A 27,036-nucleotide genomic window follows, 5' to 3' on the forward strand; every position below is an offset into this window, starting at 1 on the left:
GCACCTTTCTTGCGCAATCAAATGTGCAAAAGCGCAACAGTCGCTCTACCCCAGAGCTTCAAACGCAGAGGTCGAGATTTCCACGGTCATCTTCTTGAGACCACACCAAAATGAACGGGAACACACTGTTCATCCCGGGTGAAACCTGAGTAGCCTGAACTGAACTGAAAATGAAGTTGGCTGATGTTACCTTTACCTGAAGACAAGGCGGAATAGGGAGAGGGACAACAGAGAATGACAAAGACGTTCTCAGAGTAAATGAGTTGAGTATCTATAACAGAGATGATAGTGCATGTTGTAAAGCGCATGCGCAGGTCACCACTGTTGCTTTAGTTTAGGATGGTTGGTTACAATTTGTTCCCAACTATTGCAGCTATTTATAGCCCACACATTTTTTTTTTATTGCTTAAATCTGATATGACCTGAGTTAGAACCATCAACAACAAGCAGGTTAAGTAACTGTAGTGGTTAAATACAGTAATTTGTTTACACCGGATAATTCAGTACGTTGTAGATTATGTAACAGGTAAACCGGGCCTTGGTAACCCTTTACCATTCACACTGCTGGAGACTACATGCGCTTCTATTAATGACCTAATTAAAACCGAAAAGGAAAGCAATAAAATAAAATTCAACGTTTTATAATTAGTCTATAATGACACATTTTCTTATATTTCCATATGCCTTATCATATATCAAGCTCCCCCAGACAAACATATAGGCCTAGCCTATAGGCCTAAACGTTTTGGGTTTTGCTTGCCTGCCCTCATATTTATTTAGGCAAATGCGTTGGTTGGGCTATGTTTAAACCGGGAACTACAGAATAAAGACCGACCCACTGCAACAAACAAACGGCCGTGAGTTATTACATAAGTCCTGGTGACATAACCTCTGAGCGCGAGCTCGGGACAACAGCCAGGGCGCAAAGAGCAAGCGGGTTGAAACCGGAGTAGCCTGAACTGCTTGTACAAGGAAGTTCGTTGTAAAAATGAAGTTGGCTGATATTATACTCACGTGAAGACAATACGGAATATGGAGAGAGAGTGACAACAGAAAATGACAAAGACGTTGTCAGAGTAAATGAGCGTACTGACTCTAACAGAGATGGTAGTGCATGTTTTAAAGCGCATGCGCCGTCCCTGCCTCTAGAACAGCAGGTAGTTCTATATATTTAGAAATAAAGATCCAAAGTTTTTGAAGTTATTTATGGTGCATTGTGCATAGCAAAACGCGCGGTAGAATAGACAATAAAAAGGGGTGTGTAGACACGCTTGTCCCAGGAGTGTGAAGTGGCGTAGTGTGTGTCAGAGCCAGGTGCAAGCACACGCAGTTTGTTTTGACGGGGGGAGTTATGGAATATGAGGAGCCGGAATCACCCGAACACATCACTACAGAAGAGCCAATCAAAAGAGGTGAGATATATTATCTTGATTATTGATAGGTTAGGCCTAGTGTATTCATGTGTAGGCTAGGCCTAGTCTATTCAGTCATTTACATTTCACAAATGTCAATTATTTGCAGATGGAATTATTATTGTTTTAGCTATACATTGTGGATTGGGTGAAATGAAAAGGTCACAGGTTTGCATTATAAATGAATGCACATTTAAAGGTGAATGCATGTGTATGTGTGCACATTGCAATATACTCTGTGTGTGTTTGTGTGTGTGTGTGTGTGTGTGTGTGTGTGTGTGTGTGTGTGTGTGTGTGTGTGTGTGTGTGTGTGTGTGTGTGTGTGTGTGTGTGTGTGTGTGTGTGTGTGTGTTCTTGTGTGCGTGGATGCACATGTATGGACACACACAGACACACCTGTTTGCCAGTCTAGAACATTGACTATTGTGTAGCGGGAGCACACCTAGGGATGACAGAAGTGCTGTATGAGTGTTGGTATACAGTCACTGCCCCCTTCTCCCTCTCCTCCCCTATCACCCTGTCCCCTCCTTTAAGAGAGCCTCATTCTAATGCTTATCTCTCCCCTCTCTCCTCCCGTTTCTCTCTATCTTTATCTCCTTCTCTCTTTTTATCTCTTATCTATCCCTGTCACTATGTCTCTCTCTTACACATTAGTTGTCTCGTTCTCTCTCTCTTACCCCCCTCACTCTGTCTTTGTCAGATCACCAAGGCTCCCTCCCTCCAAGTTCTTTCTCTGCCTTCCCCCTCACATCCTCCACTTTCTCATCCTGCCTCATTCACTCTCCCTCCTCCCATCTTCCCTATCCCTCACTCTTTTTCTTCTTACCCCATTCACTCTCCTCCCCTTCTTCCCTCCCTCCCCCCTCTCTCATTAACTCACCTCTCTTCTGTTGTGCACCTGATGGTGTAACTCTTGCTCCTTGAGGGTAAACATGGCAGTAATCCTCTATAAAACCAGGGATTAGCTCTTAGCTGTGTGGGCCTGTTTTGGGCCTGCTGCATTTCCCAGCCCTGCACAGTCTAAAATCGAACCATGGCTTTCAACTTAGATTCCTTCAGTCTCTATCACACGTACTCCATACGTCATTCATGAAATGACGTCATCCACCAGGCCTAAACCACAGGTGTCAAACTCATTCTATGGTGGCCGAGTGTCTGCGGGTTTTAACTCCTCCCTTGTACTTGATTAATCAATGAAGGTCACTGATTAGTTAGAAGCTCTACTCACCTGGTTGTCTACTCTAGGTCTTAATTGGCCACAAATTGAAATTCAATAACAAGAACCAGCAGACACTGGGCTCTCCATGGAGTGAGATGGACACCATAGCTAAATATAGGCTACAGACTCAGATGGATATTTTCATCTTTATTCCCTACATTTAACCAGGTCTGGCTGAGAGGGTGCACTGATACAAATATCCTGCAATGATGCCGCAGTTGTCCTCTAGATACTTATCTGGCTTTAGAACACATTAAAACCCTTTCTCACGGTGCCGTGACACTGCATATTACTCTCTCCGTTACTCATTGACAGGACATCATGATAGCTATACACTTCTGCACCAGAGAGCTACCCTCTTCTATACTGTGTACATACATGCACGCACACACAAACACGCACACTCACACACACGTGAATGCACCAGCAGTCACTCCCTTATTACATCACAGTGTGTGTGGGGAGCTGATAATGTGTAACATGCAGCGGTTATATCTGTGCGTGTTCTTCTGTCACTCTCCAGCCTGCAGCTGCTATATCTCCATACAGAGTAGGATAGAGAGACGGGGAGAAGAGAAACCCTTGGAAACCGCTTTTGATTAAATAGCGCCGTCTAAATCTTAGCAAGACATCCATTGTTAGATAAAGTATTGATTGAAAAAGACAGAATGCTGCTGTTTGATTGGATTGAGAGAGCAAAGGAGATAGACAGATACGGAGAGAAAGAGAGCGATAGAGAGAGATAAGATGGGGTGGGTTGGTATTGATGCTGACAGACCAGTCTTTCTGAAAAGTAGAGCACATTGAGGAGTTAGAAGAAGATAGCGGTTTCCATTGCCTTCATGTTGGTCTTGTGTAACATGGCCTCTTAGTCCCCACACTGTGGCTTGGGCTGATACTCAGTGGCATGGGTCAGGTGTCACTGCAGTTCTCACTGGAATCAGATCATTAGCACTTAGGTTTAGGATTTAATTTAGTTTGGAATCACATGAAATTGACTCATGATCTGACAGCATGACGTTCTTAGTCCACTGAAGGTTGAAAAGCGACTCAAATCCTTACTTTTTGCGTACAATCGCAAACGGCAGTGTGTGTGTCTATGCGTTTTCTGAGTCTAGGTGTGTATGTTTTCTGTGTGTGTGTCAACTGCTCTGCTTTCACCAGACCTCTGTGTTCTGCTTATGAAGCAAACGTGATTTGATGAGGAGGGGAAACGGAGGGAAGCAGTGAAAGCCGCAGCAGACCTTCTCTACCCCAGACACAAAGACCCAGGCTACCTCTGCCTCTGTCTACCTCCACCCAGCGATGCTTATCTCCCCTGCCCTCTCTCAACACACACGCACACACACTAAAAATACACACCTCAGCTTGGAAACAACCCCCACACACACATACACACACCCAGTCTAATATGAACTTTCTCACAATTGTGGTCAGAAAGCTAGACTCCCACCTTCCTCCACTATAACTGTGTCTGTCTCTTACTCACCAAGGTGTGTGTGTCTGCGTGTGCCTGAGAGAGAGTTCAAACTCCATCCACACTCTGCTTGTGTCAGCTCCTACTCTCCCAACTGTCTCTTTTTCAAGGCTCTTCCACACCAATTCATTTCATACAACAGACACTATAAACACATCAGGCCCTGTGTGCAGAGGCCCAGCATCATCCTGGAATAGATTCAGTTCTCCTCTGTTGTGTCAAAGAGACATGGACTCAGTCCTCCTCTGTTGTGTAAGAGAGACATAGACTCAGTCCTCCTCTGTTGTGTCAGAGAGACATGGACTCAGTCCTCCTCTGTTGTGTCAGAGAGACATGGACTCAGTCCTTCTCTGTTGTGTCAGAGAGACATAGACTCAGTCCTCCTCTGTTGTGTCAAAGACATAGACTCAGTCCTCCTCTGTTGTGTCAGAGAGACATGGACTCAGTCCTCCTCTGTTGTGTCAGAGAAACATGGACTCAGTCCTCCTCTGTTGTGTCAGAGAGACATAGACTCAGTCCTCCTCTGTTGTGTCAAAGAGACATGGACTCAGTCCTCCTCTGTTGTGTCAGAGAGACATAGACTCAGTCCTCCTCTGTTGTGTCAGAGAGACATAGACTCAGTCCTCCTCTGTTGTGTCAGAGAGACATAGACTCAGTCCTCCTCTGTTGTGTCAGAGACACATAGACTCAGTCCTCCTCTGTTGTGTCAAAGACATAGACTCAGTCCTCCTCTGTTGTGTCAGAGAGACATAGACTCAGTCCTCCTCTGTTGTGTCAGAGAGACATAGACTCAGTCCTCCTCTGTTGTGTCAGAGAGACATGGACTCAGTCCACCTCTGTTGTGTCAGAGAGACATAGACTCAGTCCTCCTCTGTTGTGTCAAAGACATACTCAGTTCTCCTCTGTTGTGTCAGAGAGACATAGACTCAGTCCTCCTCTGTTGTGTCAAAGACATAGACTCAGTCCTCCTCTGTTGTGTCAGAGAGACACAGACTCAGTCCTCCTCTGTTGTGTCAGAGAGACATAGACTCAGTCCTCCTCTGTTGTGTCAGAGAGACATAGACTCAGTCCTCTGTTGTGTCAGAGAGACATAGACTCAGTCCTCCTCTGTTGTGTCAGAGAGACATAGACTCAGTCCTCCTCTGTTGTGTCAGAGAGACATAGACTCAGTCCTCCTCTGTTGTGTCAGAGAGACATAGACTCAGTCCTCCTCTGTTGTGTCAGAGAGACATAGACTCAGTCCTCCTCTGTTGTGTCAGAGAGACATAGACTCAGTCCTCCTCTGTTGTGTCAGAGAGACATAGACTCAGTCCTCCTCTGTTGTGTCAGAGAGACATAGACTCAGTCCTCCTCTGTTGTGTCAAAGACATAGACTCAGTCCTCCTCTGTTGTGTCAGAGAGACATGGACTCAGTCCTCCTCTGTTGTGTCAAAGACATAGACTCAGTCCTCCTCTGTTGTGTCAGAGAGACATAGACTCAGTCCTCCTCTGTTGTGTCAGAGAGACATAGACTCAGTCCTCTGTTGTGTCAGAGAGACATAGACTCAGTCCTCCTCTGTTGTGTCAGAGACATAGACTCAGTCCTCCTCTGTTGTGTCAGAGAGACATAGACTCAGTCCTCCTCTGTTGTGTCAGAGAGACATAGACTCAGTCCTCCTCTGTTGTGTCAGAGAGTCATACACTCAGTCCTCCTCTGTTGTGTCAGAGAGACATAGACTCAGTCCTCCTCTGTTATTTTTACATTTGAAATGTAACCTTTATTTAACTAGGCAAGTCAGTTAAGAACAAATTATTATTTACAATGACGGCCTACACCGGCCAAGCCCGGACGACGCTGGGCCAATTGTGCGCCGCCCTATGGAACTCCCAATCACGGCCGGTTGTGATACAGCCTGGAATCGAACCAGGGTGTCTGTAGTGATGCCTCAAGCACTGAGATGCAGTGCCTTAGACCACTGCGCCTCTCGGGAGCCCTATTGTTATTGCCAGAGAAACATAGGCTCAGTCCTCCTCTGTCAGAGAGACCGAGATGAGCCCAGTTGGGAGTGAGTGGGATGATAAGGGACATGGGGCTGAAGCTACAGTAGAGCATTGAACTAAGATGTGAGAGAGGAAGTGTGTCTTGTGTTCAAGCAGAATTTAACTTCTATTTTCTTTGCTACAGGAGACACTGTGTCCAAGAAGACTCATTTGAGTAAGTGTTTGTGTTTGTGTGTGTGTTTGGTTATGTGTCAATATGCCTGTCTGTACATGCCCATGTGTTATGTGTGTGCTAGTTATATGAGCATGCAGTGTGGTTATGCCAGGATCACTAGTATTTGCACACGTTTGCACCTGTGCTGAAAAACGCGCATGCACACACACCACACACACACAGGTTTATCTGTGGTGCCAACATCAACATTATAGCTCTGTTATGCACCTGTGGTACTTTGTGTAGACAGTATTCTCCTGTTTGCTGGATTTAGGTTTGGAGATAAACTCTATATTGGTATTCTGGCATCTGGATGCAGATAGTATCAGATAGCATCTCCTTCACATGTGGTGGTGTTTCTGGGCTGTTTCTGCTCCTGACTACAACACACCTGTTACTTTTGAGTGTAGGGAGAAAATTGAAAAATGTTTGGTCGGTTTTCATGATACTAGTTTTCACTTTGAATAATAATCATACGGATGATGGAATGTGTATCATCAGAAAGCTCTCTCTGTAATTGGCTGTTTCAGATGTCAGTCCATACTCAACTGGCTAGTTAGGCTGTCACTCTGTGCTGTGGGTACAGTCCTATCTTCTTGATGTGTTAGAGAAGTACAGTAAATGTCCTTTCATGCCAATAAAACTTTTTTGTATTTCAATGTATATTTGAGGGAGATAGAACGGTGGGTACAGAGAGGGGTTAAGGCTTTGAGGGTGACTTGGTGAGTGGGTTACGCACAACAAAGAACGGGAAAAAAGTACCGTAAGAAAAGAGAGAGAGCGAAAGGGGAAAGGCCCTCTGTCTTTCACACGCACACAAACACTGTGTGACTGACAGAGCGCTTGAGCAGTGACTAGCGGAGACTCTGAGGCCTAAACATGCTGTAGGTGCACTAAGATAGTCACTCTGCAAGAGAAAGGACAGACAGCAAGAGAAGAGAGGAAAGAGAGAGAGAGAGATCAAGACAGTGACAGTGACAATTTGACAGTGATTGTGAATTGAGGGTGAGGGTGACAACAAGAAAGAGAGAGAGAAATAGAGTTTGTGAAAGTGGGACAAGAAGACTGAGAAGTGGAGTGAAGATGATGCGAGGTAGGAGTGATGGCCTTGATTTAATGTGTGTTACTCTGTACAGTACCGTATCTGTGTGTGTGAGAGAGAGAGAGTGTATACTGTACTGTAGCCTACATTTGAAGTATGTTTGTTTGGCTTTTTTTCGTCCCCCATTCTCCTTCCGTATTCCTCCAACTCTTCAAGTACAGCAACAGCAACGTATCCGCTCACAGTCATATTCATTTCTAAACTCAAAACATGATCATGTAAATATATTTTTCAGAATGATGATAGTGCATTGTGTTTCAGCCTGTTGGCATGTCCAACATCCTCACCAGATTCTGGTCCTGTTTCTTTCCAAAACCTCCAACAACTTGACTCAGTAGCTGCTCTTCAAGTTTACATTTGACATTTGAGTCATTTAGCTGATGGTTTTATCCAGAGCCACTTACAGGAGAAATGAGGGTTAAGTGTCTTGCTCCAGGGACAGGTTTTTCAGGGGGTTCAGGGGTTCGGGGATTCCAACAAGAGGTTAAGTGTCTTGCTCCAGGGACAGGTTTTTCAGGGGGTTCAGGGGCTCGGGGATTCCAACAAGAGGTTAAGTGTCTTGCTCCAGGGACAGGTTTTTCAGGGGGTTCAGGGGCTCGGGGATTCCAACAAGAGGTTAAGTGTCTTGCTCCAGGGACAGGTTTTTCAGGGGGGTCAGGGGCTCGGGGATTCCAACAAGAGGTTAAGTGTCTTGCTCCAGGGACAGGTTTTTCAGGGGGTTCAGGGGCTCGGGGATTCCAACAAGAGGTTAAGTGTCTTGCTCCAGGGACAGGTTTTTCAGGGGGTTCAGGGGCTCGGGGATTCCAACAAGAGGTTAAGTGTCTTGCTCCAGGGACAGGTTTTTCAGGGGGGTCAGGGGCTCGGGGATTCCAACAAGAGGTTAAGTGTCTTGCTCCAGGGACAGGTTTTTCAGGGGGTTCAGGGGCTCGGGGATTCCAACAAGAGGTTAAGTGTCTTGCTCCAGGGACAGGTTTTTCAGGGGGTTCAGGGGCTCGGGGATTCCAACAAGAGGTTAAGTGTCTTGCTCCAGGGACAGGTTTTTCAGGGGGTTCAGGGGCTCGGGGATTCCAACAAGAGGTTAAGTGTCTTGCTCCAGGGACAGGTTTTTCAGGGGGGTCAGGGGCTCGGGGATTCCAACAAGAGGTTAAGTGTCTTGCTCCAGGGACAGGTTTTTCAGGGGGTTCAGGGGCTCGGGGATTCCAACAAGAGGTTAGGAGCCCAACTCATAACCGCTAGACTACCTGCCCCCCCAAGTGTCTGCTGATTTTTGTTCTAGTTCTTCTAGAAGCATAATGGAGTCAGAATAGAACCGTTTCGTCTGATTCTACAGGGCTGTAGAAGTGATATAATGTAACCATCTATTTTGATAATACTCTTGAAAATAATGTATATATTTCAAAACATCTTGCACAGCATTATCACTTATTGTAAAAATACACAAGTGATGTAGTTATAAAATGTCATGGTGGAAGTTGGGCCTAATCAGTCTTCAAAATATTTGATAGTTTTTGTCTAAATATGTAAATGGTTAACTATGACTACTTGTTTAGGTTGTTTTGAAACCAAATGAGGGATCTTTGAAGCCTCTCATTGGTTAGTAAGTGGGCACTAGGACATTTATGTGTCATTACTGTGGTCGTGGATACTGTCCTGATATGACTAAGTATTTTACCTGCTTATGTTTCAAAGACTTAAATTACAGCAACACATTTCCATGTTCTCTCACTACCACTCACACAGTCTGTGATGTGACACACGAGAACTACCACTCACACAGTCTGTGATGTGACACACGAGAACTACCACACACAGTATGTGATGTGACACACGAGAACTACCACTCACACAGTCTGTGATGTGACACACGAGAACTACCACTCACACAGTCTGTGATGTGACACACGAGAACTACCACACACAGTATGTGATGTGACACACGAGAACTACCACTCACACAGTCTGTGATGTGACACACGAGAACTACCACTCACACAGTCTGTGATGTGACACACGAGAACTACCACTCACACAGTCTGTGATGTGACACACGAGAACTACCACTCACACAGTCTGTGATGTGACACACGAGAACTACCACTCACACAGTCTGTGATGTGACACACGAGAACTACCACTCACACAGTCTGTGATGTGACACACAAGAACTACCACTCACACAGTCTGTGATGTGACACACGAGAACTACCACTCACACAGTTTGTGATGTGACACACGAGAACTACGTGACACACGAGAACTACCACTCACACAGTCTGTGATGTGACACACGAGAACTACCACTCACACAGTCTGTGATGTGACACACGAGAACTACCACTCACACAGTCTGTGATGTGACACACGAGAACTACCACTCACACAGTCTGTGATGTGACACACGAGAGAGGAACAGGGACTGTGTAGGCAGAAGGGGAGAGAGGAACAGGGACTGTGTAGGCAGAAGGGGAGAGAGGGATAGTGAGTTTGGCATGAGACTGTACTGTGTTGTGAGATGGTCCTCTCAGAGCATCCTCTGCACCAGTTTCTATTCACGCATCCATATGGCGCCATAGGGACTGTGTAGACACACACACACACACACACACACACACACACACACACACACACACACACACACACACACACACACACACACACACACACACACACACACACACACACACACACACACACACACACACACACACACACGCGCGCGCGCGCACACACCGTAGCACAGCTGCCCCTCTGTGGTTGGCGCCTCAGTGTGTGTGTGTGGTAGTGTGATATACACTGAGTGTAGAAAACATTACCAGGTGAAAGCTACCAACCCTTAGGTCACTTGTTAAATCCACTTCTATCAGTGTAGATTGAGGGGAGGAGACAGGTTAAAGAAGGAGTTTTAAGCCCTGAGACATGGATTGTGTGTGTGTGCCATTCAGAGGGCGAATGGGCAGTTTAAAACATTTAATTGCCTTTGAACAGAGTATGGTAGTAGGTGCCTGGCGCACCGGTTTGTGTCAAGAACGACAATGCTGCTGGGTTTTTCACACAACAGTTTCCCGTGTGTATCAAGAATGGACCACCACCCCAAGGACATCCAGACAACTTGGCACAACTTTGGGTAGCATTGGAGTCAATATGGGCCAGCATCCCTGTGGAATGCATTCGACACCTTGTAGAGTCTATGCGCCGACAAATTGAGGCTGTTCTGACGGCAAAGGGGGTGCAACTCAATGTCAGGAAGGTGTTCTGAATGATTTGTACACTCAGTGCATATCTCCTGTGTGTTTGTCACTGAATATAACATGATGCAGATGTCATTTCTAATATTACACACACTGGGTTCTAATTTTAATGTCAAGGAAGGAGAGTTTTCATCTTAGCTCCTAAACCCTGTTAGAATAATTAACACAACTGTAGAATGTTTTACAATGATGACATTACTTAAATACAACAGTGAACATTTCTGCATTTCGAATCATTTTTCTCTGAGAGTGGCCCACCACCATAGTCATAGGCTTGGTTCAGGCGGCGTTCTCCGTTCACAAACAAGAGTCTGCTGATGCTTCTGGGGGATTCCTGTTCAGATTCCTGTTCTCTTACTTCAAAAGACTTTCCTTACGCATACATACAGCTGCGCACACATACACACTTCCAAAGCACCTCACTTTACTTCAAAGAGTTGATACCAAAATCTGAAGTAACACATTCACCCCCAAACATGAGAAATGAAAGAGAGCAGTCACACAGTCACACGGTCACACACCCATCACCATTACTTGGTTTACCTCACAACTCATTATTGTTCCCCTTGGACTCAGTCTGGGGTTCAAAACAGCCTTTCTAAAATGCTTATGTTGAAATACGTAAGATGTCTTTGTTATTGATTGTGAAAATTTCCGTTTTTTTTACTCACTAGAGCCACAGTTCTACTAACCAGACAGCATGGTATTACTCACAAATGACACTTTCCAAAATAACTATTCAGAGGCTCCACTCAAAACAAATTCAGTGTGATGCGTATCATTTCATTTAAGACGTAGTCTTCAAGCTTGTCATGTAGAGAATACTCATGGCAATACTGTAAAAAAAACAGTGTTATTTATCTAGCATTATCTTGCATAAAAATGTTGTTTTACACTATCTCTCAAAGCGCTTTCAATTGTATAGCTCCCACATCCACTTTCAATATAGCACCCACCTGGGTGATGCACAACTTCCATTTTGAGGCATACTGTCCCCACATCAGCTATCACCGCTCAATAACCTACCAATAACAAATACCTTACATTAAATGGGTCTCAAACGGCACAAGAAACTTCAAAATATACGTTAAATTAAATGTGTCTTAAATTCCAGAGATTCCTTTAATTAAGTTATATTAGTATTATAAATATGTTATAGCACATTTACAAAAGTTTTAATTGTAAAGCATTAAGAGCATATTAAGGTTAAGTGTGATGGATACGTAATTGATATTTACAGCATATATAATTCTTAGTCTCAGATGTTTCATTTAAAGTCATTTCATTCTAATTATGATATTTGCTTCTATATTTTGTCATGTTTCATATTAAGGTTTTTCAAATCTGGAATTGATTCATTTATAGCAAATTGTTGAAATCTACCAAGAAGTAAGTAACATTAAGGATCAATAATCACCCTAAATACATTTACATTTATAGCTATTTTATTCTTTGATCATATTTAACCAACATTTCTGATTCCCTTTGGAACATTTTTATTGTCATACTTGTCCAGATACTGCTTGTCAGTAATAAGAAATGTATTGATATGAATAAAAAATCATATCAAGTAACATTTTTTGACAGAAAAACACAAGTTATTTTTGGTTGAAACATGTCAGTGTGCCGTCAATTAGATTTGAGATTTTATTTCAAAGTATTCACACAATGTTCCAATGTTATCTCAAGTAAATCTCTTACTCTCTAAGGATAACCGTATGCCCTGTGTTCTCTTTGTCATGCATCTGTATGTTGGAGGGTGTAATTCTGCGGGGTGTTTCCGGTGGAGGAAAGTTGAGGTTTTTGTCCGTTTACAGAGCAAAATGCAGAATGCTGACAGGGGACTTTATACAAAGACAAGGGAAAGGTGCTGAATGGCACTCGCTGCTCACGTCAGAGATATTCAACCCCGTATGAAGGACAATGGACATTTTATATAAAAGGCCCTTTTTTATTAGGCTGCATAGCCTCTGATAGTGGCTTTCTACTGCCCTTCTGCATTAGCTCAATGAACCTTGTCGCAGAAACCATCACAACCTCACTGTATTTGATTTGACTCTCGCTTGTATAATACAGTGCCTTCAGAAAGTATTCACACCACATTTTGTTGTGTTACAGCCTAAATTCTAAATTGATTAAAGTAAAATGTTTTGTCACTGTCCTACATACAATACCCCATAAGGTCAAAGTGTAATTGTGTTTTTTGACATTTTTACAAATTAATTAAAAATGAAAATCTGAAATGTCTTGAGTCAAGTATACAACCCCTTTGTTATGGCAAGCCTAAATAAGTTCATGAGTAAACATTTGCTTAACAAGTAGCATAAGTTGCATGGACTCACTCTGTGTACAATGATAGTGTTTAACATGATTTTTGAATAACTACCTCATCTCTGTACCCCACACATATAATTATCTGTAAGGTCCCTCAGCCGAGCAGTGAATTTCAAATACGGATTCCACCACAAAGACCAGGAAGGTTTTCCAAGTATTGACTCATGGGTTTGAATACCCATGAATAGTTGAATGTATGAACTTTCCAATTTGTAAGTCGCTCTGGATAAGAGCGTCTGCTAAATGACTTAAATGTAAATGTTAAATGTAAATGTTGAAGTCGGAAGTTTACGTACACTTAGGTTGCAGTCATTAAAACTCGTTTTTCAACCGCTCCACAAATTTCTTGTTAACAAACTATAGTTTTGGCAAGTCCATTAGGACATTTACTTTGTGCATGACACGAGTCATTTTTCCAACAATTGTTTACAGACAGATTATTTCACTTATAATTCACTGTATCACAATTTCAGTGGGTCAGAAGTTTACATACGCTAAGTTGACTGTGCCTTTAAACAGCTTGGAAAAGTCCAGAAAATGATGTCATGGCTTTAGAAGCTTCTGATCGGCTAATTGACATAATTTGAGTCAATTGGAGGTGTACCTGTGGATGTATTTCAAGGCCTACCTTCAAACTCAGTGCCTCTGCTTGACATCATGGGAAAATCAAAAGAAATCAGCCAAGACCTCAGAAAAAATTGAAGACCTCCACAAGTCTGGTTCATCCTTGGGAGCAATTTCCAAATGCCTGAAGGTACCACGTTCATCTGTACAAACAATAGTACACAAGTATAAACACCATGGGACCACGCAGCCGTCATACCACTCAGGAAGGAGACGCGTTCTGTCTCCTAGAGATGAACGTACTTTGGTGCAAAAAGTGCAAATCAATCCCAGAATTGATTTGCACTTGTGATGATGCTGAAGGAAACAGGTACAAAAGTATCTATATCCACAGTAAAACGAGTCCTATATCGACATAACCTGAAAGGCCGCTCAGCAAGGAAGAAGCCACTGCTCCAAAACCGCCATAAAAAAGCCAGACTACGGTTTACAACTGCACATGGGGACAAAGATTGTACTTTTTTGAGAAATGTCCTCTGGTCTGATGAAACAAAAATAGAACTGTTTGGCCACAATGACCATCATTATGTTTGGAGGAAAAAGGGGGAGGCTTGCAAGCCAAAAAACACCATCCCAACCGTGAAGCACGTGGCTGGCAGCCTCATGTTGTGGGGGTGCTTTGCTGCAGGAGGGACTGGTGCACTTCACAAAATAGATGGCATCATGAGCAAGGAAAATTATGTGGATATATTGAGGCAACATCTCAAGACATCAGTCAGGAAGTTAAAGCTTGGTCACAGATGGGTCTTCCAAATGGACAATGACCCCAAGCATACTTCCAAAGTTGTGGCAAAATGGCTTAAGGACAACAAAGTCAAGGTATTGGAGTGGCCATCACAAAGCCCTGACCTCAATCCTATAGAAAATTTGTGGGCAGAACTGAAAAAGTGTGTGTGAGCAAGGAGGCCTACAAACCTGACTCAGTTACACCAGCTCTGTCAGGAGGAATGGGCCAAAATTCACCTGTGGGAAGCTTGTGGAAGGCTACCTGAAACATTTGACCAAAGTTAAACAATTTAAAGGCAATGCTACCAAATACTAATTGAGTGTATGTAAACTTCTGACCCACTGGGAATGTGATGAAAGAAATAAAAGCTGAAATAAATAATTCTCTCTACTATTATTCTGACATTTCACATTCTTAAAATAAAGTGGTGATCCTAACTGACCTAAGATAGGGAATTTTTACTAGGATTAAATGTCATGAAGTTTGAAAAACGGAGTTTAAATGTATTTGGCTAAGGTGTATGTAAACTTCTGACTTCAACTGTATGTAAATGAGATATTGCTGTATTGCATTTCCCCAAAAATTGCAAGAATTTCTAAAAACATATTTTCACGTTGTCAATATGGGGTATTGTGAGTCGATGTATGAACATAAATTATATTTAATCCATTTTGAATTTAGGTTGTAACACAACCAAATGTGGAATAAGTCGAGGGTTATGAATTTATTTATTTTTATTGAACCGTTATTTAACTAGGCAAGTCAGTTAAGAACAAATTCTTATTTACAATGACAGCCTACCAAATGACAAAAGGCCTCCTACAGGGATGGGGGCTGGGATTAAAAATAAGTAAGTAATAAGTAATAAATAAAATATAAATATAGGACAAAACACACGTCACGACAAGAGAGACAACACTACATAAAGAGAGACCTAAGGCAGCAACACATGACAACAACATGGTAGCAACATAACATGGTAGCAACATAACATGGTAGCAGCACAAAACATGGCACAAACATTATTGGGCACAGACAACAGCACAAAGGGAAAGAAGGTAGAAACAACAATACATCACACAAAGCAGCCACAACTGTCAGTAAGAGTGTCCAGGATTGAGTCTTTGAATGAAGAGATTGAGTTAAAACTGTCCAATTTGAGTGTTTGTTGCAGCTCGTTCCAGTCGCTAGCTGCAGCGAACTGAAAAGACCAGAGACCCATGGATGTGTGTGCTTTGGAGACCTTTAACAGAATGTGACTGGCAGAACGGGTGTTGTATGTGGAGGATGAGGGCTGCAGTAGATATCTCAGATAGGGGGGAGTGAGGCCTAAGAGGGTTTTATAAATAAGCATCAACCAGTGGGTCTTGCGACGGGTATACAGAGATGACCAGTTTACACAGGAGTATAGAGTGCAGTGATGTGTCCTATAAGGAGGATTGGTGGCAAATCTGATGGCCGAATGGTAAAGAACATCTAGCCGTTCGAGAGCACCCATACCTGCCGATCTATAAGTGATGTCTCTGTAATCTAGCATGGGTAGGATTGTCATCTGAATCAGGGTTAGTTTGGCAGCTGGGGTGAAAGAGGAGCGATTACGATAGAGGAAACCAAGTCTAGATTTAACTTCAGCCTGCAGCTTTGATATGTGCTGAGAGAAGGACAGTGCACCGTCATAGGCATACTCCCAAGTACTTGTATGTAGGGGCGGCTAATGCAATCCAGTTGTAGCCTAGGTGATTTCTGATGCTCATTGACAGAGAGGGAAGATGATGAGGGAGGGGAATAGAGATTATATGTGTATCTGTCGACTAGTGTTGCATAACATTTATCTATCTCGCTCTCTCTACATTATTTCTTGCTCTCCCTCACTATCCCCACTCTCCCTCTCTCCTTACCAGTCACTTCTCTCTCGCTCACTGTTACTCTCATCTTCTATTATCTCTCTCTCCCGCTTTTCTTTCTTAATTTAGATCAGTAATTCCCTCTTTTTTCTGAATCTGGCCTATAGCTGGTTTGGCTCAAGAGATCAGGGATGGGATGAGGGGGGACTGAGAACTCGGTGTCAATAGTATCATGTCAGTAACTGTCGAGACCATATCATAATTTACTACACTGAGGGGAGATTGAAAAGTCAAGTAAAGGTTGAGAACAGTAACATGGATCCACCTGCCATCCCTAGACGAGCTGCTGTTTGTTAGTGTGTAGGATGTCCCAGGCCCATAGTGCCGTAGCAGACACTACCATGGTGACTAGTCAGAGGAGACGGAAGTGTAGGAGGTCATGTTATATTAGCTAGCTGCCATCGCTCCTCATCCGTTCCAGCAATACCACCACTGGTGCTATCAACAGATGTGGAGGAGGCTGGGTAAATGACGGCTCTGATGAAGTTGGAGCCAGGTTAGCTGTTAGCCGGGTTAGCAGTTAGCCAGGTTAGCTGTTAGCCAGGTTAGCTGTTGATCTTAACTAGATGGATAGGCCTGCCTGGGGTAGAGATGCCTGTAACAGTTAAAGATAGGGCTGCTGTGCACATCACAGAAGATCACTGACTGGTCTTGGTGATGGAGATCTATAGATATATTTGAGAGAGAGATTTATCTAGAGGCCTGTGGTCTGTATAGGTGGAGAGATATGAGAATAAAGGACACATAGAGGAAATAGACCAATATCAGCAATGTGGCTTCAGAATAAGATGAAGAAAGAGAATAGAGAGATAGAGGGTGAGTTTGAGAGATAGGGACCAAGATGGAAACACAGTTTGCTGTGGCAGTTGCAAATTATTCCTAAGTGTTTTAAATCATCAATGATCTAATGTGGAGATGAGTCCACATCCCACACCATATGTTGTCTATGGTATTGCTGATCCTCATACAGCCCTGCAGTACATACTGGTCCTCAATCCCAAATGAATGGAAAAGATAGAAACATACATGTGTGTATGTGCGTCAACAGTGAAAGGTTGTGGGTCAGGTTGGTTTCCTGTTGTTTGAGGTTGAGAATCAGAACTGAGAGAGCAAAAAACAGAGACCACTGACACTCTCTCTCTCTCTCTTGCTCTCTCTCTCTTTAGCTCTCTCTCTATACAGTTTTGCAGGCAGTCACTCTACTTGTTCTATCTACCCACCCATCCATTCTGTCTATCCACTTTCCCATTAACATTCTCACACAATTAGTCAGTCTTCATGAAGTGTTGTTCAGTTGTTTTACTGCACATAGACAATATCATGCATGCAGTCTTTAGGGTTATAGTTTGTTACTCTTTTCAGATGTGCAGTATAGTGTGTATTCTATCAGATGTTCAGTATAGTGTGTATTCTATCAGATGTGCAGTATAGTGTGTATTCTATCAGATGTTCAGTATAGTGTGTATTCTATCAGATGTGCAGTATAGTGTGTATTCTATCAGATGTGCAGTATAGTGTGTATTCTATCAGATGTGCAGTATAGTGTGTATTCTATCAGATGTTCAGTATAGTGTGTATTCTATCAGATGTTCAGTATAGTGTGTATTCTATCAGATGTTCAGTATAGTGTGTATTCTATCAGATGTTCAGTATAGTGTGTATTCTATCAGATGTTCAGTATAGTGTGTATTCTATCAGATGTGCAGTATAGTGTGTATTCTATCAGATGTTCAGTATAGTGTGTATTCTATCAGATGTGCAGTATAGTGTGTATTCTATCAGATGTTCAGTATAGTGTGTATTCTATCAGATGTGCAGTATAGTGTGTATTCTATCAGATGTGCAGTATAGTGTGTATTCTATCAGATGTGCAGTATAGTGTGTATTCTATCAGATGTTCAGTATAGTGTGTATTCTATCAGATGTTCAGTATAGTGTGTATTCTATCAGATGTTCAGTATAGTGTGTATTCTATCAGATGTTCAGTATAGTGTGTATTCTATCAGATGTTCAGTATAGTGTGTATTCTATCAGATGTGCAGTATAGTGTGTATTCTATCAGATGTTCAGTATAGTGTGTATTCTATCAGATGTTCAGTATAGTGTGTATTCTATCAGATGTTCAGTATAGTGTGTATTCTATCAGATGTTCAGTATAGTGTGTATTCTATCAGATGTGCAGTATAGTGTGTATTCTATCAGATGTGCAGTATAGTGTGTATTCTATCAGATGTTCAGTATAGTGTGTATTCTATCAGATGTGCAGTATAGTGTGTATTCTATCAGATGTGCAGTATACTGTGTATTCTATCAGATGTTCAGTATAGTGTGTATTCTATCAGATGTTCAGTATAGTGTGTATTCTATCAGATGTTCAGTATAGTGTGTATTCTATCAGATGTTCAGTATAGTGTGTATTCTATCAGATGTTCAGTATAGTGTGTATTCTATCAGATGTTAAGTATAGTGTGTATTCTATCAGATGTGCAGTATACTGTGTATTTTATCAGATGTTCAGTATACTGTGTATTCTATCAGATGTTCAGTATAGTGTGTATTCTATCAGATGTTCAGTATAGTGTGTATTCTATCAGATGTTCAGTATAGTGTGTATTCTATCAGATGTGCAGTATAGTGTGTATTCTATCAGATGTTCAGTATAGTGTGTATTCTATCAGATGTTCAGTATAGTGTGTATTCTATCAGATGTGCAGTATAGTGTGTATTCTATCAGATGTGCAGTATAGTGTGTATTCTATCAGATGTGCAGTATAGTGTGTATTCTATCAGATGTGCAGTATAGTGTGTATTCTATCAGATGTGCAGTATAGTGTGTATTCTATCAGATGTGCAGGAGGTTTCTCAGTTTCACCGCTGACTGCCCTCTCTTACGGCCTCTGGGAGATTCCTGTGGCACCTGAAAAGAGGGCACAAACACTTGACACACAGACACACACACACACACACATTTCACACAATTAATTGCTGTACTGTAAACACAAGGGATTGTCTCACTTCTTGACAAACTAACTTACACACACCAGCACAAAGAAAGACAAACACTCTTCCCGAACTCTAAAATCACGACGGAATAGCGTATTTATTTTCATATGTTCTGAATGTAATAATGTATGATTTGTTGAATGATGAGGAGGTGGGGGGGAGGGGGGGGGGGGGGGGGATGGACATTCCTGGCAGTGTCAACCAAGATGAAAGACACTATTACTGGCAGCACTATCCTTTATGAGACAGATAGAGAGAGAGGGATGGAGAGAGCGAGAGGTGAGATGAAAGAAGGATAGTCAGAGCAAAAGAGAAGCCAGTTAACCACTTGAAAGACTGAGGTTGACACCTTCACCTCCTCCTCCTCTCTCCATTCGCAAATATTCCCCCTCTACTGTTGTCTCTTCTGTCTGTCGCTGCGTATTTGATGTCATTCGGTTCATTTTTAACAATGTAAGAAATGCTAATGAGAGGAAAACAGAATATTCATTCTTTCACTCTGATTGCAACGTTTGATGACAACCAAGCAAATTGCCTCTTTTTTAACAAGACCTTATTATTGTAGCAAAGCTGCAATATGTGTGTGTTCATGTGAAGTGTTGTTGATTTGTTAGGGGAATGGTCAAACCTCAATGGGATAGATATACTGACATACCTGCTGAACACACACAACGCAGGTGTCACGTAATCAGGTGTCACGTAATCAGGTGTCACGTACACAGACCAAAAACCTGTTTTCCACTCCATATTTGTGTGGTCAACCAACTTTCTCAGTCTGATTTTGTGTTAATGTTACCTCTCTGCAGTCTAGGTTTCTCTTTCCCCTTCCTGCCCTCAATTCTCTTTACCATCATCTATATTTCACTTTCTCTTCTCCCCCTAAGTCTCCCTAACTCTCCCTAAGTCTCCCTTATCTCCTTGATAGACAGTTCTGAATGGGCTCACACTGTAGTTCTGAAGGATCTGGGTTTGGACATTGGCTACATTGGCTCTGCTGGCCAACGTAGTCCACAGGTATTTGTGTTACTGTGAACTGTAATGTGTGTGTGTTAACTGTAATGTGTTACTGTTAACTGTAATGTGTGTGTTAACTGTATTATGTTACTGTTAACTGTAATGTGTGTGAACTGTAATGTGTGTGTTATTGTGTGTGTAGCTCAGATTGAGGTGATTCCCTGTAAGATCTGTGGTGATAAATCATCAGGAGTTCACTATGGAGTCATCACCTGCGAGGGCTGCAAGGTGAGACTGCAGCACTACACACCGGATTTCACTCTGACCAAGCAGACATAACAAACCGTGTGGTCAGATGACTTATTTCCAGGGGTTTCATTGGTTATGTCAATGGTCCTCTCTCCCCCTCAGGGTTTTTTCCGGCGTAGCCAGCTGCCGTCCGTGTCCTACTCCTGTTCCAGACAGAGTAACTGTCCTATAGACAGAGCCAGCCGCAACCGCTGCCAGAGCTGCCGACTGCAGAAGTGTGTGACCCAGGGCATGAGCCGGGATGGTGAGACACGCATGCACACATAAAAGAAAAGATGGCTACTGGTAAAATAAAGGTTGAATAAATACAAATTTTCAAATCACTTTACTTAAAAATATATATTTTATTTAACCTTTAATTAACTTTATATGAGGGTAATTCAACTCATCTCCACCACAAACTGTTTTTGTTTCCCCAGCGGTGAAGTTTGGTCGGATGTCGAAACGTCAGCGTGAGTCTCTGCGTGCCGAGGTGGAGAGACACCGTCAGCAGCAGCAGCATCTCCAGGCAGAGGCCCAGCCCGCCCTGCCCTACCCCAGCAAGGCATGCCGTTTCCGGACACCCCACCTGCTCCAGGCCCCGGCTCCGGCCTACTCCTTCCCTGGAGAGCCAGAGCTGCCACCCTGCCCGACAGATGTGCTCCCCTACCTGGTGTGCTCCCCAGGCGAGTCCCAGGCTCCAGGTCTGGCCTACCAGGGCTCCTGTGTGTCTCCTGGCAGTGGGCACTCAGACGAAAGAGGTAAGGGAGTGGACACATACTGTACACACACTCGAAACACATAATCAGACTAGCACTGTTTAATATCTATTACCCTTCCTCCTTCTCACTCCGTCTTCTTCAGGGTTCGACTCCCGTCAGCCGTCTCCTGACCAGATGATAGGGATGGGAATTAGATCGTATGACCCAGAAGACCCCTACTGCCCTTACCCCCACTCCCTGCTACACATAGAGGAGCTGTGTGACAGTATTGTGCGGTCCCATAGGGACACCAGTCAGTTCAGACTGGAGGAACTGCAGGCTCTGAGATGGAAGTTGTTCAGCAGAGAGGAGATACATGCCTACCAGAGCAAGGTACTGTACCAACACATCACTGGTCTCTTACAGTGGGGCAAAAAAGTATTTAGTCAGCCACCAATTGTGCAAGTTCTCCCACTTAAAAAGATGAGAGAGGCCTGTAATTTTCATCATAGGTACACTTCAACTATGACAGACAAAATGAGGAGAAAAAATCCAGAAAATCACATTGTAGGATTTTTAATGAATTTATTTGCAAATTATGGTGGAAAATAAGTATTTGGTCACCTACAAACAAGCAAGATTTCTGGCTCTCACAGACCTGTAACTTCTTCTTTAAGAGGCTCCTCTGTCCTCCACTCGTTACCCGTATTAATGGCACCTGTTTGAACTTGTTATCAGTATAAAAGACACCTGTCCACAACCTGAAACAGTCACACTCCAAACTCCACTATGGCCAAGACCAAAGAGCTGTCAAAGGACACCAGAAACAAAATTGTAGACCTGCACCAGGCTGGGAAGACTGAATCTGCAATAGGTAAGCAGCTTGGTTTGAAGAAATCAACTGTGGGAGCAATTATTAGGAAATGGAAGACATACAAGACCACTGATAATCTCCCTCGATCTGGGGCTCCACGCAAGATCTCACCCCGTGGGGTCAAAATGATCACAAGAACGGTGAGCAAAAATCCCAGAACCATACGGGGGGACATAGTGAATGACCTGCAGAGAGCTGGGACCAAAGTAACAAAGCCTACCATCAGTAACACACTACGCCGCCAGGGACTCAAATCCTGCAGTGCCAGACGTGTCCCCCTGCTTAAGCCAGTACATGTCCAGGCCCTTCTGAAGTTTGCTAGAGAGCATTTGGATGATCCAGAAGAAGATTGGGAGAATGTCATATGGTCAGATGAAACCAAAATAGAACCTTTTGGTAAAAACTCAACTTGTCGTGTTTGGAGGACAAAGAATGCTGAGTTGCATCCAAAGAACACCATACCTACTGTGAAGCATGGGGGTGGAAACATCATGCTTTGGGGCTGTTTTTCTGCAAAGGGACCAGGACGACTGATCCGTGTAAAGGACAGAATGAATGGGGCCATGTATCGTGAGATTTTGAGTGAAAACCTCCTTCCATCAGCAAGGGCATTGAAGATGAAACGTGGCTGGGTCTTTCAGCATGACAATGATCCCAAACACACCGCCCGGGCAACGAAGGAGTGGCTTCGTAAGAAGCATTTCAAGGTCCTGGAGTGGCCTAGCCAGTCTCCAGATCTCAACCCCATAGAAAACCTTTGGAGGGAGTTGAAAGTCCGTGTTGCCCAGCAACAGCCCCAAAACATCACTGCTCTAGAGGAGATCTGCATGGAGGAACGGGCCAAAATACCAGCAACAGTGTGTGAAAACCTTGTGAAGACTTACAGAAAACGTTTGACCTCTGTCATTGCCAACAAAGGGTATATAACAAAGTATTGAGATAAACTTTTGTTATTGACCAAATACTTATTTTCCACCATAATTTGCAAATAAATTCATTAAAAATCCTACAATGTGATTTTCTGGATTTTTTTTTCTCATTTTGTCTGTCATAGTTGAAGTGTACCTATGATGAAAATTACAGGCCTCTCTCATCTTTTTAAGTGGGAGAACTTGCACAATTGGTGGCTGACTAAATACTTTTTTGCCCCACTGTATAAATCATTAGTCAGTCGTCAGTAGTAAATAACAGTTTCATTAATAAGTTAAAAGAAGTCTGACCCCTGAAATCAAGTTTTTCATTTAATTTTTTATTTGACCTTTATTTAACTAGTCAGTTAAGAACAAATTATTATTTTCAATGACGGCCTAGGAACAGTGGGTAACGACAGATTTTTACCTAGTCAGCTCGGGGACTTGATCTTGCAACCTTTCAGTTACTAGTACAACGCTCTAACCACTAGGCTATCTGCCGCCCCAGATGTGAAGACATCTTGTTTCTCTCTTCTCCTTCTCACCTCTTTCTGGAATTCCCTCTCCCCTCACATCTCTCTTTTTCTCTTGTCTCCCTCCCTCCCTCTCCTCCCTGTCTCCAGTCAGTAGATGAGATGTGGCAGCACTGTGCCGTGATGCTGACTGAAGCGATACAGTACGTGGTGGAGTTCGCCAAACGCATCCCAGGGTTCCGTGGGCTTGGACAGAACGACCAGATCACCCTGCTCAAGACTGGTGAGCCGAATCCACCTGTCAATCACTACTTACTCTACTGTCCTCTCTCAAGAAAAGTCTTCCTGTAAGAAGTGCACATTGCCATTATTAAATATTCTCTCCCCTCTCTCTCTCTCTCTCTCGCTCCATCTCTCTCTCAGGTTCGATGGAGGTGGTTCTGGTCAGAATGAGCAGGTGTTTTAACACAGAGAACAGCACCGTCTTCTTCGATGGGAAGTTTGGCAGCACTGAACTTTTCAAGTCTCTGGGTTAGTCCATTGGTTCCTAGTCTTAGCTGTTGAATGGATGCTACACTGCCCTCCATAATTATTGGGACAGTGAAGGATTTTTTATTCTTATGGCTCTGCTCCAAAAGTTTGGATTTGAAATCAAACAATGACTGAGGTTTAAGTGCAGACTGTTCGCTTTAATTTGAGGGTACATAGCACCCCCATTTTAGGGGACCAAAATGATTGGGACGAATTCACTTATATGTGTATTAAAATAGTAAAAGGTTAAGTATTTGGTCCCATATTCATAGCACACAATGACTACATCAAGCTTGTGACTCAAAACATTTATTGGATGCATTTGCTGGTTGTTTTGGTTGTATTTCAGATTATTTTGTGCCCAATAGAAATTAATGGTAAATAATGCTTTGTGTCATTTTGGAGTCACTTTTATTCTAAAGAATAGAATATGTTTGCTAACACTTATACATTAATGTGGAGACTGTATGATATTTGTGTGTCTAACCTTCTGAACTTTAACTTCAAATACAAACTTTTGGAGTATAGAGCCAAAATATTAAAAAATCCTTCACTGTCCCAATAATTACGGAGGACACGATCTCATATTAACTTCACCAATTGGTTCCTAGTCTTAGTGGTGCTAACTATGCTAACTGTGTTGTTGCAGGCTGTGGTGATCTGATGGTGGCGGTGTTTGACTTCGCTCACAGTGTGTGTGCCCTGAGACTGACTGAGCAGCAGATGGCTCTCTTCAGCTCACTGGTGCTCATTAACCCAGGTAAGACACACAAATGCACACACATTCTGTAAAATGATATTGTTTCAGATAATCTTAGTACAATAAAGTTATAGATCAGCAAAGTCATAGATCCGTAAAGTCACAGAAACGTAAAGTCATAGATCCGTAAAGTCATAGATCCATAAAGTCATAGATCCGTAAAGTCATAGAACATAATAAGCTGATTAATGGTATAAAATTATCTATTTTATCTCTTTTAATCTTTTTTTGTGTGTATTTTTGTTTGTGTGTGTGTGTAGATCGCCCCTGTATTGAGGATAGAGGCAGAGTACATAGAATGAGGAGAGACTTGGAGGTATGCCTCAACCACATGCTACGCAGAGACAACCAAGAGAGCCTTCAGCACAAGGTAACACACACAGGCACTTGCACATACACGCACACACACAGGCACACACACACAGGCACTTGCACATACACACTCACAGACACACACTCACGCATTCAAGTTTGACGGAGTAGTGAGTGGAGAGCGTTACCAGTGGTGTAAAGTACTTAAGTAAAAATACTTTAAAGTACAACTTAAGTAGTTTTTGGGGGTATCTGTACTTTACTTTACTATTTATATTTTTGTCAACTTTTACTTTTACTTCACTACGCTCCTAAAGAACATAATGTACTTTTTACTCCATACATTTTCCCTGATACCCAAAAGTACTCGTTACATTTTGACAGGAAAATGTTCCAATTCACACACTTATCAAGAGAACATCCCTGGTCATCCCTACTGCCTCTGATCTTTCAGACTCCCTAAACACAAATGCTTAATTTGTAAATGATGTCTGAGTGTTGGAGTGTGCCCCTGGCTATCTGTAAATGTTTTTTTTATGTTGCCATCTGGTTTGCGTAATATAAGGACATTGAAATGGTTTATTCTTTTACTTTTGATACTTAAGAACATTTGAGCAATTCCATTTACTTTTGATACTTAAGTATATTTTTAACCAAATACTTTTGGACATTTACTCAAGTAGTATTTTACTGGGTGACTTTAACTTTTACTTGAGCCATTTTCTGTTAAGGTATCTTTACTTTTACTCAAGTATGACAATTGAGTACTTTTTCCACCATTGGTGTTTACACTCTATGACATCACTGGACTGTGTGTAGAACTGATTTGACTAGCTCTCTGTGTGTGTGTTGTCCCCAGCTCTACCAGAAGGTGTCAGTGTTGCAGTCTCTGTGCAGTCTTCATGTGGAGAAGCTGCACTGGTTCAGCCAGCGCTACCCGCTCACCGTCCACTCTGTCTTCCCTCCTCTATACAAGGAGCTGTTCACCTCCGACCTGCCTTCTGTGGACTCCCTGTGAACTCCCTCTGAACTGCACCGTACATGTTGACAGATAATTAGACAAAGAAACTTGCATACAGTAGTAGACAGACACACACACACAAACACACAGACACACACATAGACACAGACACTTAGAGACACACAGAGACACAGACACATGAGAATGCATTGATAACATGAGATGAAATTACTTTGAATGCTTCACTTGTTGAATAAATATATTTTTTGTCATTTCAGAGAGCAATGATTTGATTTGATTAAATTATTTCAGTAGCCTATTAGTGATTGGACGTTGAAGCGATTTTCATGCAAAACAATGTTTTATAGGTTGTTGTTTTGTTTTTCCTTTTTGAGAGTGTTATTTCGTCCTTGAGATGATGTATGTTATTTTGACTCAGGGCGGTTGTTGTGACTGTTGGGGCGGCTGTTGTGACTGTATCCAGACCAGTTTCTAGCTGGTATAAATGACCATATTTAGATGATCACTATGAAATCTAATGGGTGTTTTCTGAGTTGTTTTTAAATGTGTGACTTTACAGAGTTGGCAAACCCATCAGACTGAGTACCTGAGCTATAGCCCATGGGCCCCACGGTTCAGAACCCAAACACACAGTCAAGTATATAGCTAGTCTTCTCAATGAACTGTGTGTGGATCGAATTTGACCAACAATCCTATGTGTCTCTATCGAGCTTTAAATGAGGCTGTGTGTTGCATTAAAACAGAGTCAGAAATCCTAGACAGGCAGAAATGTAAATATGAGTAATCTACAACATATAAAACTTTGATGCTGGGTAATATTGCTGTAGGCCTACAGTATGTAGGCATTTGAATGACTAACTTTGGGCATGACTGTTATTGTAAACAGATTTTACAAACATTACCGTTGTGTTTCTTTAACATTCTCTCTCTGTTAGTTTGTCTCCTAAGTGTTACCATGGTGATTCCCATGGCTTCCAATAAACTGCTGATATGATTTAAAAAATGA

At 42.6% G+C, this 27,036-nt stretch overlaps 1 protein-coding gene across 3 annotated transcripts; it reads left to right on the top strand.

Annotated features, from left to right (window-relative positions):
• Positions 1–766: 766 nt before the first annotated feature.
• Positions 767–27,036, top strand: LOC139573219 (nuclear receptor ROR-gamma-like). Of its 3 annotated transcripts, XM_071396438.1 has the most exons (11): positions 768–1,412; positions 6,273–6,302; positions 20,401–20,486; positions 20,610–20,751; positions 20,927–21,247; positions 21,351–21,580; positions 23,596–23,728; positions 23,869–23,976; positions 24,626–24,736; positions 24,997–25,106; positions 25,908–27,036. In XM_071396438.1, the coding sequence occupies exons 1-11, from the start codon at positions 1,352–1,354 to the stop codon at positions 26,064–26,066; spliced, it is 1,491 nt and encodes a 496-aa protein (XP_071252539.1). In that variant the 5' UTR covers positions 768–1,351; the 3' UTR covers positions 26,067–27,036. The 3 variants fall into 3 exon arrangements, with proteins under 3 accessions (XP_071252540.1, XP_071252539.1, XP_071252541.1); XM_071396439.1 differs by lacking the exon at positions 6,273–6,302 and having other exon boundaries at positions 767–1,412; XM_071396440.1 differs by lacking the exons at positions 768–1,412; positions 6,273–6,302 and adding an exon at positions 7,036–7,395.

The sequence above is a fragment of the Salvelinus alpinus genome, chromosome 4 (assembly GCF_045679555.1).
Source record: "Salvelinus alpinus chromosome 4, SLU_Salpinus.1, whole genome shotgun sequence".
NCBI lineage: Eukaryota > Metazoa > Chordata > Actinopteri > Salmoniformes > Salmonidae > Salvelinus > Salvelinus alpinus.